This window comes from Cibotium barometz, chromosome 37 (genome assembly GCF_041138505.1).
Source record: "Cibotium barometz isolate CiBa-2024 chromosome 37, ASM4113850v1, whole genome shotgun sequence".
NCBI classification, from domain to species: domain Eukaryota; kingdom Viridiplantae; phylum Streptophyta; class Polypodiopsida; order Cyatheales; family Cibotiaceae; genus Cibotium; species Cibotium barometz.
The window spans coordinates 35,790,036-35,807,110 of NC_141082.1; the positions used below are offsets into that span (position 1 = coordinate 35,790,036).

Sequence of the window (17,075 nt, forward strand, 5' to 3'; positions counted from 1 at the left end):
TATGTTCCATATTTTTATAAAATGTTTCATATATTAAATGGGGTATAAAATGTATTTTTTGAGCATTCCACCATTTAAATACGTACAAAAGTGATGCAAAGACACTGAACATGCAGTAAAAGACCATACAAGAACACGGAACATAAAATATGATCGATCATTCATGCCAAACACCAAGGCATGCCGCATGCTGTATAATAGAAAAAAGCATCACAAATGTGACAATGTCTGGATTCTAGACTTCGAATGTCAAAGATCAAATTGAACTAGTGACTACAATCATGACAATTCCACTAACTGAGTACACTATACACAAATGAAATAGAAGTGTGAACAGTATTCAGGCTACTATGTAGTATGGATAATGGCTTTTAGTTGAAACCTACTAGCTGCAAGAGAAATCATTACTCTCCCTCCTTAAGATCCTCCTCATCCTTAAAAAAAGAGAGAAAAGAAACATGTCAAAAGCACGTTTCAAAGCTTAGAAATGTTTCTTGCACATTTCGTACCGTTTCTAAAGTTCAAAATACATTTTGATGCAACACTTTGTTGGAAGATGAATCAAGGAGAAGCTGTTGGGTGGAGCATCTCCTCGGACCATTTGGTATCGGGTGTGTAGTTTGCGGCACTTGGATTGCTCTGTCTAGGGAGATGCCCGGGAGGGGGGATGGCACTTGTGGCACATGTGCTGTCAATGTGCACAGCTTGGCATGTTGAGTAGGGGCATGTGGATAAGGGCTATCTCGTGGAGTCTCAGGACTTTACTCGGCCTTACACAGCCAGATTCTCATTCAGGGAGCCCATGGCGACAGATTCCCCCTCTCTTGCTTGGTTAGACAAGGCTGTCCTCTGGCACCTTACCTCTTCCTATTCGTCGCCGAGGCCATGAGTAGTTTCTCTCTGCCCAAGAGACTGGGCTTCAGGGATTGTGTCTTCCCCTCCGCACGCAGGGAGTGAGTAGGAGAGTGATTAGCACTTGGAAACACTCTTGGAAGCTTGGAAAACACCCTAGCAAGTTGGGTATGGCTATGGAGAGCCTAGACTGCTCTTCTTGTAAGAGTACTGAAACCAGCTCATCAAATGTAAGGGCATTTGGATTTCCCTTCATCATGCGTCTAAGGGTAGAGGCAAAACTCTGATACGAATCCGGTAATGTATTGAGAACTGTGGGTACCAATGTACTATCAGGATATATCTCATCCACACTAGCAAGCTGCTCCTTAAAATCTTTGATCTTGGTCAAGAAGCTATCCATTGAGTCTCCCTCATTCATGTACTCAAACTCCAACTGTTTGCACAGATATACAACACGTGCTTCATTGCGCACCTGGTATAGTGCAGCAAGTGCATCCCATGCCTGTTTTGAAGTCTTACATGACCGAATATGAGGAATAATGCTTCGCTTCACAGAAAGTGCAAGCAATGCATGTGCCTGTGCATCTCTTCCATCCCATCTCGTTTGAGCAGCAGTGGGAGGTACTGGTGGTGCATGTGGAGGGGCCACATCTGTATCAGATTCTACTTCAGATGTACCTGCAGCACCTGGTTGCACTGGTAATTGTGAAACAGGACAAGTTTCACTACCACTGACCACATTCCAAAGGCCTTTAGTAACCAGTACATGCCTCATTATATAGGACCACAATGGGTAGTTAGTCCCATCAAGTTTTTCCTCAGCAAACAACATGTTGAATACATCACTACTGCCAGCCATGACTTTCTACCAAATGCAAAATCTTTCAACACACTGCAAGTACTCAGCATTCACTGGATGCAACCCTGGATGGTTGCCAACTGACTGAATCACCTGCAAAGTGTATGAAAAATAACACAGAGTAGAGAATAGAGTGTTATTGGCAAAAGTATGATGGTCAATGTTGTTGAAGACACTGTAGATGTTGCTGCACACCAAATCTTTGCCGCTACACAGCCCAAACACCCAAAATCGAGCAGAACCAATCCAAAATGACGCCTCTCCTCCAGAAATGTCTGCAGAAACCTTGCGGTGCTCCAAACGTGCCCGAAACACGCCCGAATCACGCCGCAGACCTCGAAAACTTAGTATACTTCGTATACATCACACTACAGTATACACCTTCTTCTCCTAAGAGGGTATCTCAATCCGAGACAGAAAAATAGAGTCATGAGGAGAGAGGCAGACTACTAGATCAAGTGTGAAGGAAGCTAGCTCTGATACCAATTGTTGGAATTAGGGTTAGGGTTTCAACAATGCACACACACAAGATAGAGAAGCTTGAGAGCACACAAACTCACTAGAATAGAATGAACAAATGTGTTCCAGATACAAAAGATAAGTACACACCCCAAAATGAGTAGATAAGAGGGTGTACGTTCTCACGGGGGAAAAAACCTCCTAGTGAGGGAAAAAATGCCCTGGTGGTCCTAAGTGTGTTCACACACATCACTACCATATAATGCTACACTAACGTCATCAGTGCCCAATAGTGGGTGTAGAACTCTGTATCAAGAGATACTCTCACACACGCACTCCACACACACACACACACACATAAGAGCATATATTCACACGAAGCCCTTCGTACTGAGGTTCTGTCAAACCTCCGGAGATGCAGGGCAAACTCAGCCATAATGAAGCCTAGCACTAAGGGAAGTAGCAAATAGAAAGAATTGGATATAGTGCTCCTCTATCTCTATCTCCCCAATGGTACACATTTGACAGATCCTCTGCTCCTCCTGTATGCCCTCATATCTCCTCGTCGATATCCTGAGTGAGTGTGATGAGACTCGGATCTGGCCAATCACCATCCTCATGGCATGTGACATGTGTCTTTGTAGGTAGTGTGGCCGTTGTATGAATCCATGTGGTGTGAACCTGAGGAAATGCTTATTGTAGAACCAAGATTTGGTGGACAGCTCCTGAGGGTCTAACCATGTGATACGGATGTCTAATTGAGTGAGGTCTGTGCGGATGAGGCAGTTGATCTCTTGGTGCATTGAGGGGCAAGAGGGGGGTGTCAACGCTATACTAGAAAGGTGGTAGACCATCAATGCGTAGGGAGTGAGAGGCGAACCATCTCCTTGCGGCACGAGCATACCATGAACAAAACACTCCCTTTGTCTCCTGTCTCAGCAAGGACCCTACGGCTAATCTGCGGAGGTGGTCTCTACCTAGTGCGTATACCCAGTGTAAGTATGTCACTGTATAGAAAAGGGCATCCAGTACCAAGGGGGTAGCTACAAACTCTGCTCTAATGATCTCATGTGTTACCGATGCTTTGCTCTGGATCATCTTGGACAACATCAAGATCTGTATCCTCTCTAAATTTTGCCAGTCTTTTTGCCCTAAATCTGGTCCCCAAAAAGCTATCCCATAAAATACTGCGGGAGTGACCAAGGTATCAAAGAGCCAAATCTTTGTGCTTGGTTCCTGGAAGTGGGACTAGAAGGTTGCAGGCCCTCGTGCCATCCGTGTCTGTGCTGCTGACCTCATTGTGAAGATCTGTCCTGAGAAAGTAATGCCCAGATATCGGTATGATGAGGCTATCTTCACCACTTTGCCACCATATGTAAACTGATTTCTCTTTGCTGCTGCCCTAGATGTGTTGAAAATCATGCCTTTGGTTTTTCCCAGGTTCACCTTGAGGTCATGCTCCTCTCAAAAAGCCCCAAAAGCATCCAAATGCCTCTGCAGTCCCTCCTTTGAATCTGAAATTAGGACAATGTCATCCGCGTAGAGGAGGATGGGTACTAGTGTATCAGCCAGTGTAGATCCAGCCCCTCCCAATCTGTCAATGGAGTTCTCAATCTCATCAACATAGAGTCCAAAGAGAGTGGGTGATAGTGGGCATCCTTGTTTCACCCCAATAGTACTCCTGATCTCCGATATACCTCCAGGTGCCTCTACTCTCCCTGTCACTAGCTCATATAGTGTAAGTACTTCCCATATCATATCTGCTGGGATCTCAAGCTCCTGGAGTCTCGTGAAAAGACAAGCCTCTTGGGACACTATCAAAGCTTTGCAGAATCTACAAAGAAACAGTACACCTGTCTCCCCTTATGCTTGCCTTCCTCAATAATGGCCCTCAAAGTGAAGATGTGATCTAAGGTAGAGAAGGACCTCCTGAACCCCGCCTGTCCCTTGGCTCATTGGCCATGTCTCTCTACATGATTGCTGATTTCTGCTTCTAGGACTGAACCAAAAATCTTGGTTAGGATGTGTCCTATCGTGATAGTACGGTAGTTGTTTGTGTTGAGGGTATCCCCGGCTTTGTGGATGGGAAAGATTGTGTTGGTAGCCCAAGAGGGGGGTAGGCCTTCACATGTGGCAGTGTTGAAAAGCTCAGCAAGGAAGGGTGCAAGGGTATCACATGCATGTATGATTTGTTCATCTAGGAGATCCTCATGGTCCTTGGCCTTCCCACCACTCTTAAGCTTATGTATGCCCCTTGTGACATTAGCCTCCATGAAGAGCAAAGATCTGTCTGGCCAGGGGATCTGTGGCGTGGCTGATCTGGGGCATCATAGAGCCCTTGGCAATACCCATGCCATGTGACTTGATCGGTGATGGGGGTGGGGGGCTCATCTTGGAGAGTAGGCCAAAACCCTCCCTGAATAGGCAATGGTATCAGCATCGTATCTCATAGTACAGTGGGCATCTGCATATGTAATGCTCCTGTCTCTACCTCCCCCATGGTACATCTTTTGCAAATCCTTTGCTCCTCCTCTATGCCCTCATATCTACTTGTCTCTATCCTCAAGATGTGGGATGATACCTGAATTTGACCAATGGCTATCCTCGTAGCATGTGACGTGTCCTCATAGAGAGAAAGAAAGAAAGAAAGAAAGAAAGAAAGAAAGTTGTATTAACATCTGCAAAAGGCCAAAATGACCTATGAGACCAAAAGGTTACATCGTGTCCATGAAATACATCATGACCAAAAGAGAGAGAGAGAGAGAAAGAAAAGAAAGAAAGTTATATTAACGTCTTCAAAAGACGCAAAGGGTCTATGAGACCAAAATGATGTGTACATAGTATAGTGTCCATGAAATCTCGTCATGGATGAAATAAGAAAAAGCAACAGTAAACTAAAACTGAAAACTGAAAGCTAAGATCTCAAACTCTGAGATTATACAAGAAGAAAAATCTAGATCCTACTATTCCAGGTATAGGATACAATAAGTAATGGGGATGGGAAAGCTGAATAAAAACAGTCAATGAACCTTGTATGTCAGGCAAGGGCCCATCTAGAATGTCCATCATGGGTGATATAAGAAGGCTCTAGAGATGTCGATAGTCTACTGTGAGGATGAGGCTGCTCAATGGCAGGCCAGGACTCCTGAATCCGGGGCTGATGAGCTGGGTGTGGTTGGGGTCCGATGGGACAAGGGTGTCTAGCTCTCTGGAGTGCTCCCATGGGCCTGTTGCAAGGGGTATAGGTTTCCGTATCCATTGTGGTGGGCTTTGGTGCCTACCTATCCACCCCTCTAGGTTGGAAAAACTGGTGATGGTAAGCTGAGAGGAGGGCTGTTGGGGACGAGGATCTCTGAGTAGTGACTCTCTATGTTGGCTGAGCTCCAGTAGGAAGAGTCCAAGGCACCTCTAATCTGGGTACCCCATGAGCCGGGATAAGGTCCAAAGCCCTCTCTGAATAGACAATGAAATCTCCCTCTGATCTCATAGTGGACTGGGCATCGGCCAACATAGTGCTCCTCCAACTCAACCCCCATCTGACAGAGTCTGCATATCCTGTCCTCTCCAGGTATCCACTCCAGTTCTACCAATCTCTATCCTCAGTCTATGGGATGATACCCTAAGCTGGCCAATGGCTATCCTCATAGCATGCGACATGAAGGCATATAGATAACGAGAAATGATTTTTGTAGTATTGTATCTTGGTAGGCAATGGGACTACGGCATGATCCATGTGTTATGTGTGTATAGTCCTAGTAGATCATATTGGATCACCCGGTTCCTATCCTCATGTGTGAGCCTAATGTATGGGGAATCTGGATCATACTGAAATGGAAGGAGCCGGTCCATCTGTAATCCTTGTGCCTGAAACCAGGTGAATATTGTGCCATACCAAGATGAATGCTCTCCCCTGGCCGCTCTCCTGTGATGACTGTAGTGCAAGTCAGGGAGTTGAAGCGGATCCATCTCCCTTACCCTCTTTATATAAGTGACTGTCTGGAACAGGGCCTCCACCAACATAGGAGCTGCAACAAACTCTGGCTGGATGATTTGGTGGGGAACAAATGGCTTGCCGTGTATCATCCGTGATAGCATCATGATCTGTGGACGCTCTATGCACTGCCAATCTGCCGGGGATAAATCTGGTGCCCAGAAGGGATTTGTGTACATAAGCGCCAAGTTGACTAGGGTGTCAAAAAGCCAACCCTTGTTCCTCTGCTCCTGAAAATGCGCCTGGAAACACTGCCTCCCCAATAAGGCTAGAGCTGCATATCCTCTAGTGAGTCTATCTGTCTCATAGAGAAGCTTGGACTCGTGAAGGTAGCTCCAAGATAGACATATGAGTGCACCACCTCAACCCTGCTACCCATATAAGTGATCTGTGTACGGCCTTCAAAAACTGGGTAGGAGGTGTGGAATATCATAACCTTGCTTTTCCCAAGGTTGATTGAGAGCCCCCTCAATGTGCAAAAATCTTGTAAAGTATCCATGTGCTTCTGTAGCCCCTCCTCAGAATCTGCAATGAGCACAATATCATCAGCATATAAAGGGATGGAAACAAGAATACCTCCTAGAAAATCTCCTCTGCCTCCGGTTCTGTCAATGAAGTTTGAGATCTCATCTATGTAAAGTCCAAAGAGGGTCAGAGATGGTGGGCATCCTTGTTTCACTCTGATGGTGCTAGAGACCTCCTCAAAGAGTCCTCCCCCGAGCATCCCACCCTGCCAATCTGACTCCTATAAGGCAATGATTTTATTGACATCTACTAAAGACACAAAGAGTTCCATGTGTTGCATTAGTTCCATGTGTAAACTGATGATGAACATAAACCTCGAAACATGGGGAGAGAGAGGTTGCCATAGTTTAATTCTAGATGCATGCAGTTATCAATTTTAAGTCGCGTTATGCTCACAGGTCTTCAAATCCGGTGGTATGATGTGCATACGACTTGGAGATGCAACTATAGAATACAACAACGATTTTCGGTTTTACATCACCACAAAATTAAGAAATCCACATTATCTACCAGAAACATCAGTCAAAGTCACGTTACTAAACTTCATGATAACAAAGGAGGGACTATCTGATCAGCTTTTAGGTGTAGTGGTAGCGCGAGAACGGCCTGATTTAGAACAACAAAAGAATGAACTTGTTGTCCAGGTAAATTATTCACTTTTTTTGGATGTTTAACTTGAAAGAACTGCAATATTTTTCTGTATTTCCATGCTCTATACCTATATTAGGTTAAGGTTTATGGTTCAATAAAGTTTACAAATAAGGGACATTTTCTTGTTTCCCTTTTGTCTCGACCTTTATAGCATTAATATGTATAAAGTTGCAATACGTCCAACAGACATAATACGCGCACGCATGTGTGTGCATGCACACACACTCACACCAGTCGCACATGTGCATGCTGGGGGAGAGAGGAGGAGGGGGGGGAGGGGATGGTGGGGGCTGTGTGTGCAGGTTTGGTAGGGCTGTACCCTTGTGCTTACAAAGCTGTCAGAATATTAAGTTGAGCCTACCTTTGCACACAGCTGTTATGCTTGAGGAGGCATCTGCAGTAGAGAATACTCGCATCACAGCAGCAGCAGCAACAGCTAGGCATCCCAACGACAAAAGAATGGGCATATCGAGATCGGTGATTGCATTGTCAGCCATCACCTCCCATCTATCTTTCTAATTTCAATGTTCTCCTTGCTAGATGAGCATGAACATAATCAAGAATATAGAGTTTAAGGGAACTTACTTGGAAAATCACTTGTATGTTACAAAGAGATCCCACATGCAACAAAGTTTGCAATTGTCTAGATTCTAATGTCATGCCACAATTCCATGTTTCAGAAAGGGCACAGGGGTGTTGGCAAAGGATAAAGCTGACCTTGATAATTCGTGATGTTGGAAGGGTCCCAACACCATTCTCACATGTGGGGGAGGTGGCAGCCGTTGTCACCCACCATTGCAACGGCAGAGAGCTAATTGGCCACAACGTTCGTTATTGGGCTGTTTCCAAATGCTATGGACTGCCTGTTTTGACTTGCTTAGCCCGTTTTCTAAGCCACATCAAAAATGTACCGAAGTTTTGCATGAAACATTGCAAGGGGAGGAAATCGGCAAGCCAGAAGCGCTATTCACTTCCTGATACAGCCTTTTTTGATGTCAGTCTTTTGCATTATTTTTTCTCAAAACATGAGTGGACTCTTCTCCATTGCTTGCCTGTAAGTGTGCCTGATTCGCACAAGCCATAATCAGCTGAAAATTGCAGAAATGGGACTGATGCTCTGCAGTTTAGCCTGGTGACTCAAATATCTCATTTTTCCCTATTTTGTCTTTCATTGGGCAATCAGTTTTACCTTAAGCTGGGAATTTTTCATGCACATTGCTAGTGCTTAATCTCTCCATCATGTTTCCTCGGCAAGGTTCCCATCAGAATGTTTGGTTTCCTAAAAAACTCATAATGTATTGGTTTGTTTTGGACATGTATCTTAGGATTTTGATTTTTATGTATTCATATTGCTATTCCTTTCCTATGTTGTGAATTAATGACAAACTTGTTTGCATATCATTTCCCATATGGAGGGTCCCCATTTTCTTTCTATTGGAAATTTCTGATAACTATGGCTTTCATGTATGTATAATCTTAGGTTGTAGGAGGGTCTTTTGACATTATGGAGATGCCTGAAAATAGCCAAGGTGGAATACTAAATGGAAGAGTGTGCAACAGCTAGCTAAGTTTCTTAGTGTAGCGCTTGCTCATAGGTGATGCATGACACGTGCTCATAGTGTAGCCCTTGCTCATAGGTGATACATGACAATTGAACCAATTTATGAGAGAAGGTATTTTTTTAACATTGCCACGTGTATCATGCCAATGCATGTGGGAACTGAACAGGACCTTAGACTAGGTGCAGACATGTGAAGGGAAATGCAAGAGTGCTGGGCTTGAAACAAAAGGAAAAATACATGGAGCCCAAAAACCAAATGTCTGAGCAGACCAACCATGGAGTAGAAGCAGAATGCATGCAAGCATTATTAAATGCTTATTTTGCATGTTGTATACTGGTCAGGGAGGAGTTGCTCTCTTTAATGGTTCCATAACCACCATTACAGTGATCTCTGCTCTTTACAATTCAGCTTGAAGGCAGAAGAAGTAAGAGTATCTGATTTCTAATCCTTTACCTTATTGTGGTGTGGCAAAAAGTTTATTCATCAGCCATATTGGGGTTGACTTAACGGATTGAAGTTACCAATCTCGAGGTTGGAAGATCTAGTAGACACTGAGGACCCAGATAATACATCATTTCTATAAGCTGATTGATGAACTTGAGGAGCATTGACTGGTGAGTTTTGGGCCTGTTTATCACGTGCAACCATCCAAGGGGGGAGGGATTTGTTTTCATTGGGGTTGAGGCAACTAGACGAGGTGACTCATTACTCACTTAAAAACATGCACTTGGATGTGCTAGAGATGTTATTGTGCTCAACTGGACTCACCTCGATACTACTTACATGTTTCTACTACTTCTGAACTAATTTAGGGGCACATGACTCCTGGATTCAAGTGTTTTATGAAAGCATCGTGTGGCTTTGTGTTGTTCCTTTGGTGAAGAAAGGATCATTTCGCTTGTTTTGAGGCCATTTTGAGTTCAACATCCTTTGGTCAGATTTCTCCATATTAGAGACGAATAACGTTGAGGACTCCCATCCGGCAAACAATATGTGCTTGGAGAAATATGTGGACAGAGTTGGCCTCAAGTCATCTAGAAAGCCAATTGTAGCCAAGTTAATCAGGGCTGGTTTTTGAGCTCCTTTGTTTTGACACATTTTTGGGAGTTTGCCATGCATCAAAATCAAGTCTATCTTTATCTTTTCCATTTACCACATGAGAGCTTGTTGTTGCAACTTTTGCTTTCCCTTTATCCAAGCATGCATGCTCTAACTGAGTAGAATTCTTCCCTTTTGAGTTTGCACTGAGGCCGCAAGAGCAGCTTGTGGAGAGGGCGTAGCCACAACAAGCGGCTATAGTAGAAGCGACGGACATTCTGACTGCATGTGCCCAAACTTTTTGCAAGTGAAACAAGAACCCGCAAAATTTTCCATTTAAGTTCAAAGAAAACTTCTTGTGTTGGGATTCCTTGCATTTCGACATCCATTGCTACCCTGTCAGAGGTTTGTTTGTCTCTACCTTGTCAGAGGTTTGTTTGTCTCTGCCCCAAAGGATACTAAATGTGTTTACGCTACCAGAAGATCTAGGAGGGCATACAACCTTTTTTTGTTTTTTTTCCGAGAAAAGATCCTTTCATTAGTTATATAAAAAACGCCCGTAGGGCTACAAAAGACCCTCTCCTGCTCATAAGAAAACAGAGCAGAGATCCAATCAAGGCAGCTAGGGAGACTCTCCCTAGGTGCAAAAAAGTACAAATATCAGTACAAAGAACTGAGGGGCTATATCATACAATAGGAGGGGGGAAAAACCAAACAGGTGGCCTGTAGTGCCAGCGAAGGAAGCCCGCGTGTAGGGTATAGAAGGGGCCGCTGCGCCAAGTGGTGTGAAAGGCCTGGCGCCGCAAGATCGCCTCATCCGAGTCGCCCTGGATGTGGTCATACTGTTCTCGCAGGGTGTGGATCAACTCCTGCCAAATCCCCCGAACAATGTTTGCTGGTGGCTCCAGACTCCCCTCAAAGGCCCTGAAACACCGGGCTCTCCAGGTGAACCAGATGGTGAGGCTACTGAGGAGCTCCCATCGTAGATCCCTCTCCTGTGTCCAGCCCCGGCGGACGAGAAATCCAGTGAAGGAATAAGGCGAGGCTGGCCCCTAATGAATCTGATGGCCTGGCTGTCCTGCTCCGTCTCATATCCCGCAGCAGGCCCTGACGAAGTCGACCAAGCAACGGCACCCCACGTATACATGCCCTCTGGAGAGAGGGGGGCCAGAATGCGCAGCATCCGCAGCCAAATGTGTTGCGCCTGAGGACAGTCCCATAGGCAATGTCTCCGTGTCTCCAAAGGGTGGCCGCATCGGACGCAGGCCGCCGGAAGACCACTGTAGACAAGCCAGGTGCCAACTGCAGAGCCCCTGTGGGCGACCAGCCACTGGAAAGTCGAGATCCTGCGTGCCTGTCGACTAGCCCAGAAAAATCCTGCAGGAACTCCTGTGAGAGCCCCTGTAGCCGCCAATGCTCCGATACAGCAAAAGAGACCATCCTCCTCGCATTCAAAATATGTCTCCTCAACCGAACAGTGTACTGGAAAAAGGTGATCTCTGTGGCCTCGGGGGATGCATAAGGATCGTGCCACTCGTACTCGCCAGGGTCCCATTGGAGCCGGGCCAAGGGGCGCGCAGCATATGTCCATATGCGCCAATCAGAGTCCACATCTGCAGGGTCTGGATGAATATGCCAGTTCCGGGAAGCGGCGGCCACTACCCGTATCCTCTGAAAGATGCACTCTGCAACCAAAGGCGACTCCGCCTCCACTCTCTGAAGTCTGCCCTCATCCTGTATCTCATAGTAGAGGCATCTACCATCCTCAGTGCAAGCTCTGACAGCAATCAGGATCTCCAACTGTGTAAAGGCTCCCATCCACCGTGGAGCCACTGGCTCAAGAGGCGTGAACCACTCCTCTGTGAGTGCCTCCTGAATGTCATCCCTCATAATCAGCCCCCCTCTGAAGTGACTCAGCCTCTCCACCTGGATCTCCTCTGGGAGACAACAGAAGGCCTGCCAGTCTCCAAAACTACGGGCTGGGCCTGCCGCCAATGATCCCTAGGCTAGACGAGGCCGAGAACCCAGCATATGACCCTGCTCTGTGCGTACCGCTGGGCTCCAAGTGAGCGGCTGTCTGGCCCGCTCCTCATCTCAAGAAGGAGGTCTCTGAGAGAGCCCCGGTGATGGCACGGAAGCGGTAAAGCTGTTTACGCCCTTATAGAATGCCACACTTCCACACATGCATGCAAACACAAGAGAACACCAGATCAAAGAGCATGAACAAGACTTTATATTTCAGATCTGGCTGTCACAACTTGTACCCAAACAAACACAGAAACAAAAAGAACTCTCTGGCATCACCAAACACCAGCCCCACAGCTAATCAAAAGAATTTACAACTCTGGCTTGAGTCTTCAGAAAAGGTAGAAATCCACAAAAAACCACACACACACCCTCTCCCTCTGGCTCTCTGTGCTGATCCTCTGTCAGTTACACTTCAAGCCCAAGCTCTGCAACTTATCTGCCGTGCTTCCGGCCTCACCAGCCACCCTTTATATCACCAGCCTTTGTTTCACGTACCCTAGGCAGCTCCTCTGCAGTCGTAAGCTCTCCAAAACCCAGCACAAACACCAGCCCACGCTCAGCTTCTCTGCAAACCACTGCACTCGCTTTACTCGTCTGTGGCTGTACTTCACAAGGGGGACCCCATCGAATCCACGTTCACGTGTGCCTCAGCTGCACTTCCGGCTGCACTCTACCTACTTGCATGTCCTCCTTACAGTAGCCATCCAAACGGCGGCCTTCACCAAGGCGGTTTCTCTCACCAGCCGTCGCCTTCCACCACATCAACTCTCTAGTCGCCCGCAGCCATGAACACCCGAACCTTCAACGCAAACCTTGGCTTTATCTTCCAGCTGCGCCCGAGCCAAAAAAAACAAAGCTTTCTCTACTTTCTGTCTGCAGGCGCCTCAGGAAAATGACCCCTTTATCCACCAGGCGACTACTCTTCACCTGTATGCTCTGCGACCCTCCACTCGTCCTCCAGGCAGCAACAACCCGTCTTTACCTCCCTCTGTATTCGGCCACCCCTCTGTTGCCAGCCTGTTGTTCTCAGTCCAAGCAAAACACACCACTTCCTTTATCATCCACTCGCCCTTCTCAGAGGCGGCCTCCTCACGTCCCTTGCTGCAGCTTTTTTCTCCTTTGGCAATTCTGTCTGCTCCCCCCCGCTGCTCTTCACCAGTTATCACCCAAGCGGCACTCCCTCAACTCTTCTAGGATCCCCCCTTTTTCATGTACTAGGCCGCCTCCAAGCATCCGCACTTCGCCAACTTCCAGAAGCAGCGTCTTCTTCAGGTGCTGGCCGTTGTTGGCAAAAATGTAAACAGCCACGTAGTTATGCTTTTTTGGCCACATAAATAATGTAACTTATTATTTTATTTTCCTAAAACCTCAACAATGGCTACATCACTCTTCATTTCACATTATGCTCAAGGGCACATCAATATTTTATGGTTCTCATGCTTCCACATCTTCCAACATAACTTTCTAGTGCCCACTGTATCCTTGGGGACGCGCACACACTTCCAGCGACCGAGCAGCTGATTCCTCATCCTATGGACCTCTCACCGGACAGGCCTGCACATGCTCACATCAATACCATCTACTCTGTACACCTGGCAACGCTTTCAAAAGCAAAACCTTCACACACGCCATGTACACGTATGTACACATTACCAACTCTTTTTTTGTCCACACATATTTAGCAACCCCCTACTTCTGCTGAGACATTCATGTCCAGCAGCTGTACAAACAGGGATGAAATATTCAGATCTTCCTCTGTATCCTCCACAACCTCCTGACATGCATCACAAGCTTCCTGATCTTCTTCTTTCACGGCTAACATCAATCGAGCAAAATATTTCTTCAGTCGTAAACCATTCACTCTCCTTTTATGCTTCTTTCCATTCAAATCAGCAAGCTGATAACTCCCATTATCAAATTCTCTCTCAACTTTATACGGACCTTCCCATTTTGTCTGAAATGCAGTATGAAAAGTACTATCCAGCTTGCTATTATACCTGAGAACGAGATCACCCTCTTCAATTTTTTTCTGCTCCACTTTCTCATTCTCTCTCTCTTGTCTTTTCAATTGCATAGCTGCATAATGATCAAATGCTAGCTCTCTGTCCAACTGGACTATTTGTAAGGCCAGTAATCTTTCTCTGTAATAATCAATAGGCTCATGCCCTTCTTCAACCAGGAACTTCAAAGCTGGAATTTCCACATCAATAGGCATGAGTGCTTCTTTCCCATAAACTAAATGAAAGGGTGAGAATTGTGTACCAGATTTTACTGCAACCCTGTATGCCCATAATACACGATTCATCTCTATATCCCAATTCTTGATATGGCCTTCTGTCATTTTGGTTATCATCAGCTTAAATTCACCATTGAATCTTTCATTCAAGCCATTGCATTGAGGGTGATAAGGAGTGGAGTACTTGTGGTTGATATTCAATCTTCTGCATAAATGATCAACTACCTCTCCTCGAAATTCAGGTCCATTATCTGATAATATCTCCAGAGGAATACCAAATCTGCAGAGCATATATGTTCATACACAAAATCAGCCACCTCTTTACTATCCACTCTCTTTACTGCCTTCACTTCTGCCCATTTTGATAGGTAATCCACTGTAGTAAGCACATAACACTTTCCTCTGGCTGTCCTGGGAAGTGGTCCAACTGCATCCACTCCCCATCTTTCAAAAATGTCATATACCAGCATAATATTTCTCGGCTCCATTTTTAAGATCCTCTTCCCCATTCTCTGGCACTCATGGCAAGACCTGCACCAGTGCTGAATATCCTTCTGGATGGAAGGCCATACATAACCCTCCAGTAATACCTTCTGCAAGGTGATCTTAAATGCATAATGACCCCCACATGCTCCCCCATGATTTGAAGATAGAATATAATAAATTTCTTCCCTCCAGGGAATTCTCCTCAATACCTGATCAGCTCCCTGCATGTATAATTCATCCCCAATCATGACATAATGCTTACTTTTCCTGATAAAATGATACTTTTGGCCTTTTTTGAGCTCCTCAGGCAAGCGACCTGAGAGTAAATAATCCACCACTCTGGACAGGTATTCGCTCCCTCTGTATAATGGCTCTTCGATTTTTGCAATTACTGGATCCTGATTAATTGCCTCCTGAGCCAACTCATGTGCCATATGATTGTCCTCCCGCCGCACATGTTGAATACTCCATGCTGTAAATTGATGTAGCAGCCTTCTAACATTAGCCAGACATTCTTTTAATCTCGGATTCTTTGCTCGCCAGCTATCCAAGACTTGTTTTACTACTAATAGAGAATCTCCCTTTATGATTAACTTCTGAATTTTCTGTTTTAAAGCAGCCTGCAACCCTTGAAACAATGCTGTGTATTCAGTCTCATTGTTACTTTCAGCTTCCAGAAGTATCCCATCCTTTAGAATCAGCACGCCTTCTGAATCCTGGATTATATACCCCCCGGTGGCTTGATGTATACTCCTCTTATATGAACCGTCAAAGAATAAAACATGAGCTCCAGGAATGATAATTTGTTCCTCTTTTTCTATCTTTGAATCCACTTCCTTCACCAGTATCGGGCCATCCTTGTATGTTAGAAGATCTGCCAGAGTTGCCTTGCAAGTATCTTCAATCAAAAATGAGAAATCATATTCTTGAAGCTCCACTAACCATCGCATCATACCTTTTGAGAGTGAAGTACCATTCACCAGTTGAGGGAGTAAAGTAGAATTTGTCAACACCACAAATGGTTTCATCAGGAGATATGACCTGAATTTCCTGCAAGCATATACCAGACTTGACAAAACCAATTCAGCTTCAGTATATTTCCTCTCTGCTTCTGTCTTCACTCTACTTGCATAATATACAGGCTTCATATATCTAGATTCATCTCCTCTCTGCATTAAGATTGCTCCAACTACATCCGGACCAAAAGATGGATTCACATAAAAGACCTGAGAAAAATCCGGAGCTTTTACACTGGAAATACCTCCCAATACCTCCTTCACTTTCTCAAACACTTCCTCGCATTCTTCATTCCATTGCAATGGTTCCTTCTTCATAGCCTGCTGAAGAGGGTAAAGCAGTTGAGACATTAAAGGAACAAATCTTGCCATATATTTTACCTTTTGGACAAAAGTCTGCAATTGCCTGGATGTTGATGGTGCAGATAATAAGACAAGAGCTTTTATCTTCTCTGGATCAGGTTCAATTCCATTCTGAGATATCATATGCCCCAACAGCTTCACCTTTGAATATCCCAAATGACACTTCTTTGGATTCAGCTGTCCACCTGCATCATCCATTTTAGAAAATACTTGCTCCAATTTATTACCATGCTCCTTTTGAGAACTATACACACATATACCATCCAAAAAAGCTCTCACAAAATGATCTGTAAGAGGTGCAAGTACTCTATCAGTGTTTTTCTGATACCACGAGGGTGCATTTTTCAAACCAAATGGTACTACTCGATAACAGAAGCAACCCCACGGTGTAATGATAGTGGTTTTAGCCTGGTCTTCCTCAGCAATTGAGATCTGAAAATACCCAGAGAAGCCATCGCATACACTATATCTCTCATATCCAGCTACCCTGTCCAAAATATCATCAATGAACGGCAGAGGATAGTGATTGCTTTTTGTTGCAGCATTCAGAGGCTTGTAATCAATACAGACTCTCCACCCACCTGTATGCTTTGGAGTAAAGACCACTGGATTTGCCCAATCTGAGTGATCTACTGGATAAATTAACCCTGCTTTTAACAACTTACTCAGCTCCTCTCTTAATACAGGCAATAGCTCTCTATTTATCCTCCTCAGTTTTTGAAACACTGGCCTCACACCCTCTTTCACTACTATAGGCATTGGTTCACATTTGAATCCTCGAATCTCTTCATATGAAGTAATAAACAAATGAGGGAATTTATGTATTACCTTCATATACTCTTCTTTCTCCACTGGCTGCAATTTAGGATTCAGCATGCCCTGTAACAGCTTCTCTTTCTCTGCACTGGGTGATGGAGGCTGCATCAGACTGTCCATATCTTCAAGCCTGCTCTCTTCTTCCTTCTTTAACTCCTCTTCAGCTTGCATCACATGCTCGTTTTCTTCC

The 17,075-nt window shown here is 45.1% G+C and overlaps 1 protein-coding gene across 7 annotated transcripts in view; it reads left to right on the forward strand.

Moving 5' to 3' along the window:
- Nucleotides 1-17,075, forward strand: part of LOC147617228 (uncharacterized) — a 250,714-nt gene that overhangs the window by 169,059 nt on the left and 64,580 nt on the right. For 6 of the 7 annotated variants that reach the window (XM_086776846.1, XM_086776847.1, XM_086776842.1 and 3 more), the window contains one exon: nt 7,088-7,333. The exons of the other annotated variant lie outside the window; for it this stretch is intronic. In XM_086776846.1, the coding sequence (XP_086632972.1) occupies nt 7,088-7,333 (246 nt within the window). The remainder of the gene's footprint in view (nt 1-7,087; nt 7,334-17,075) is intronic. 7 annotated transcript variants of the gene reach the window in all.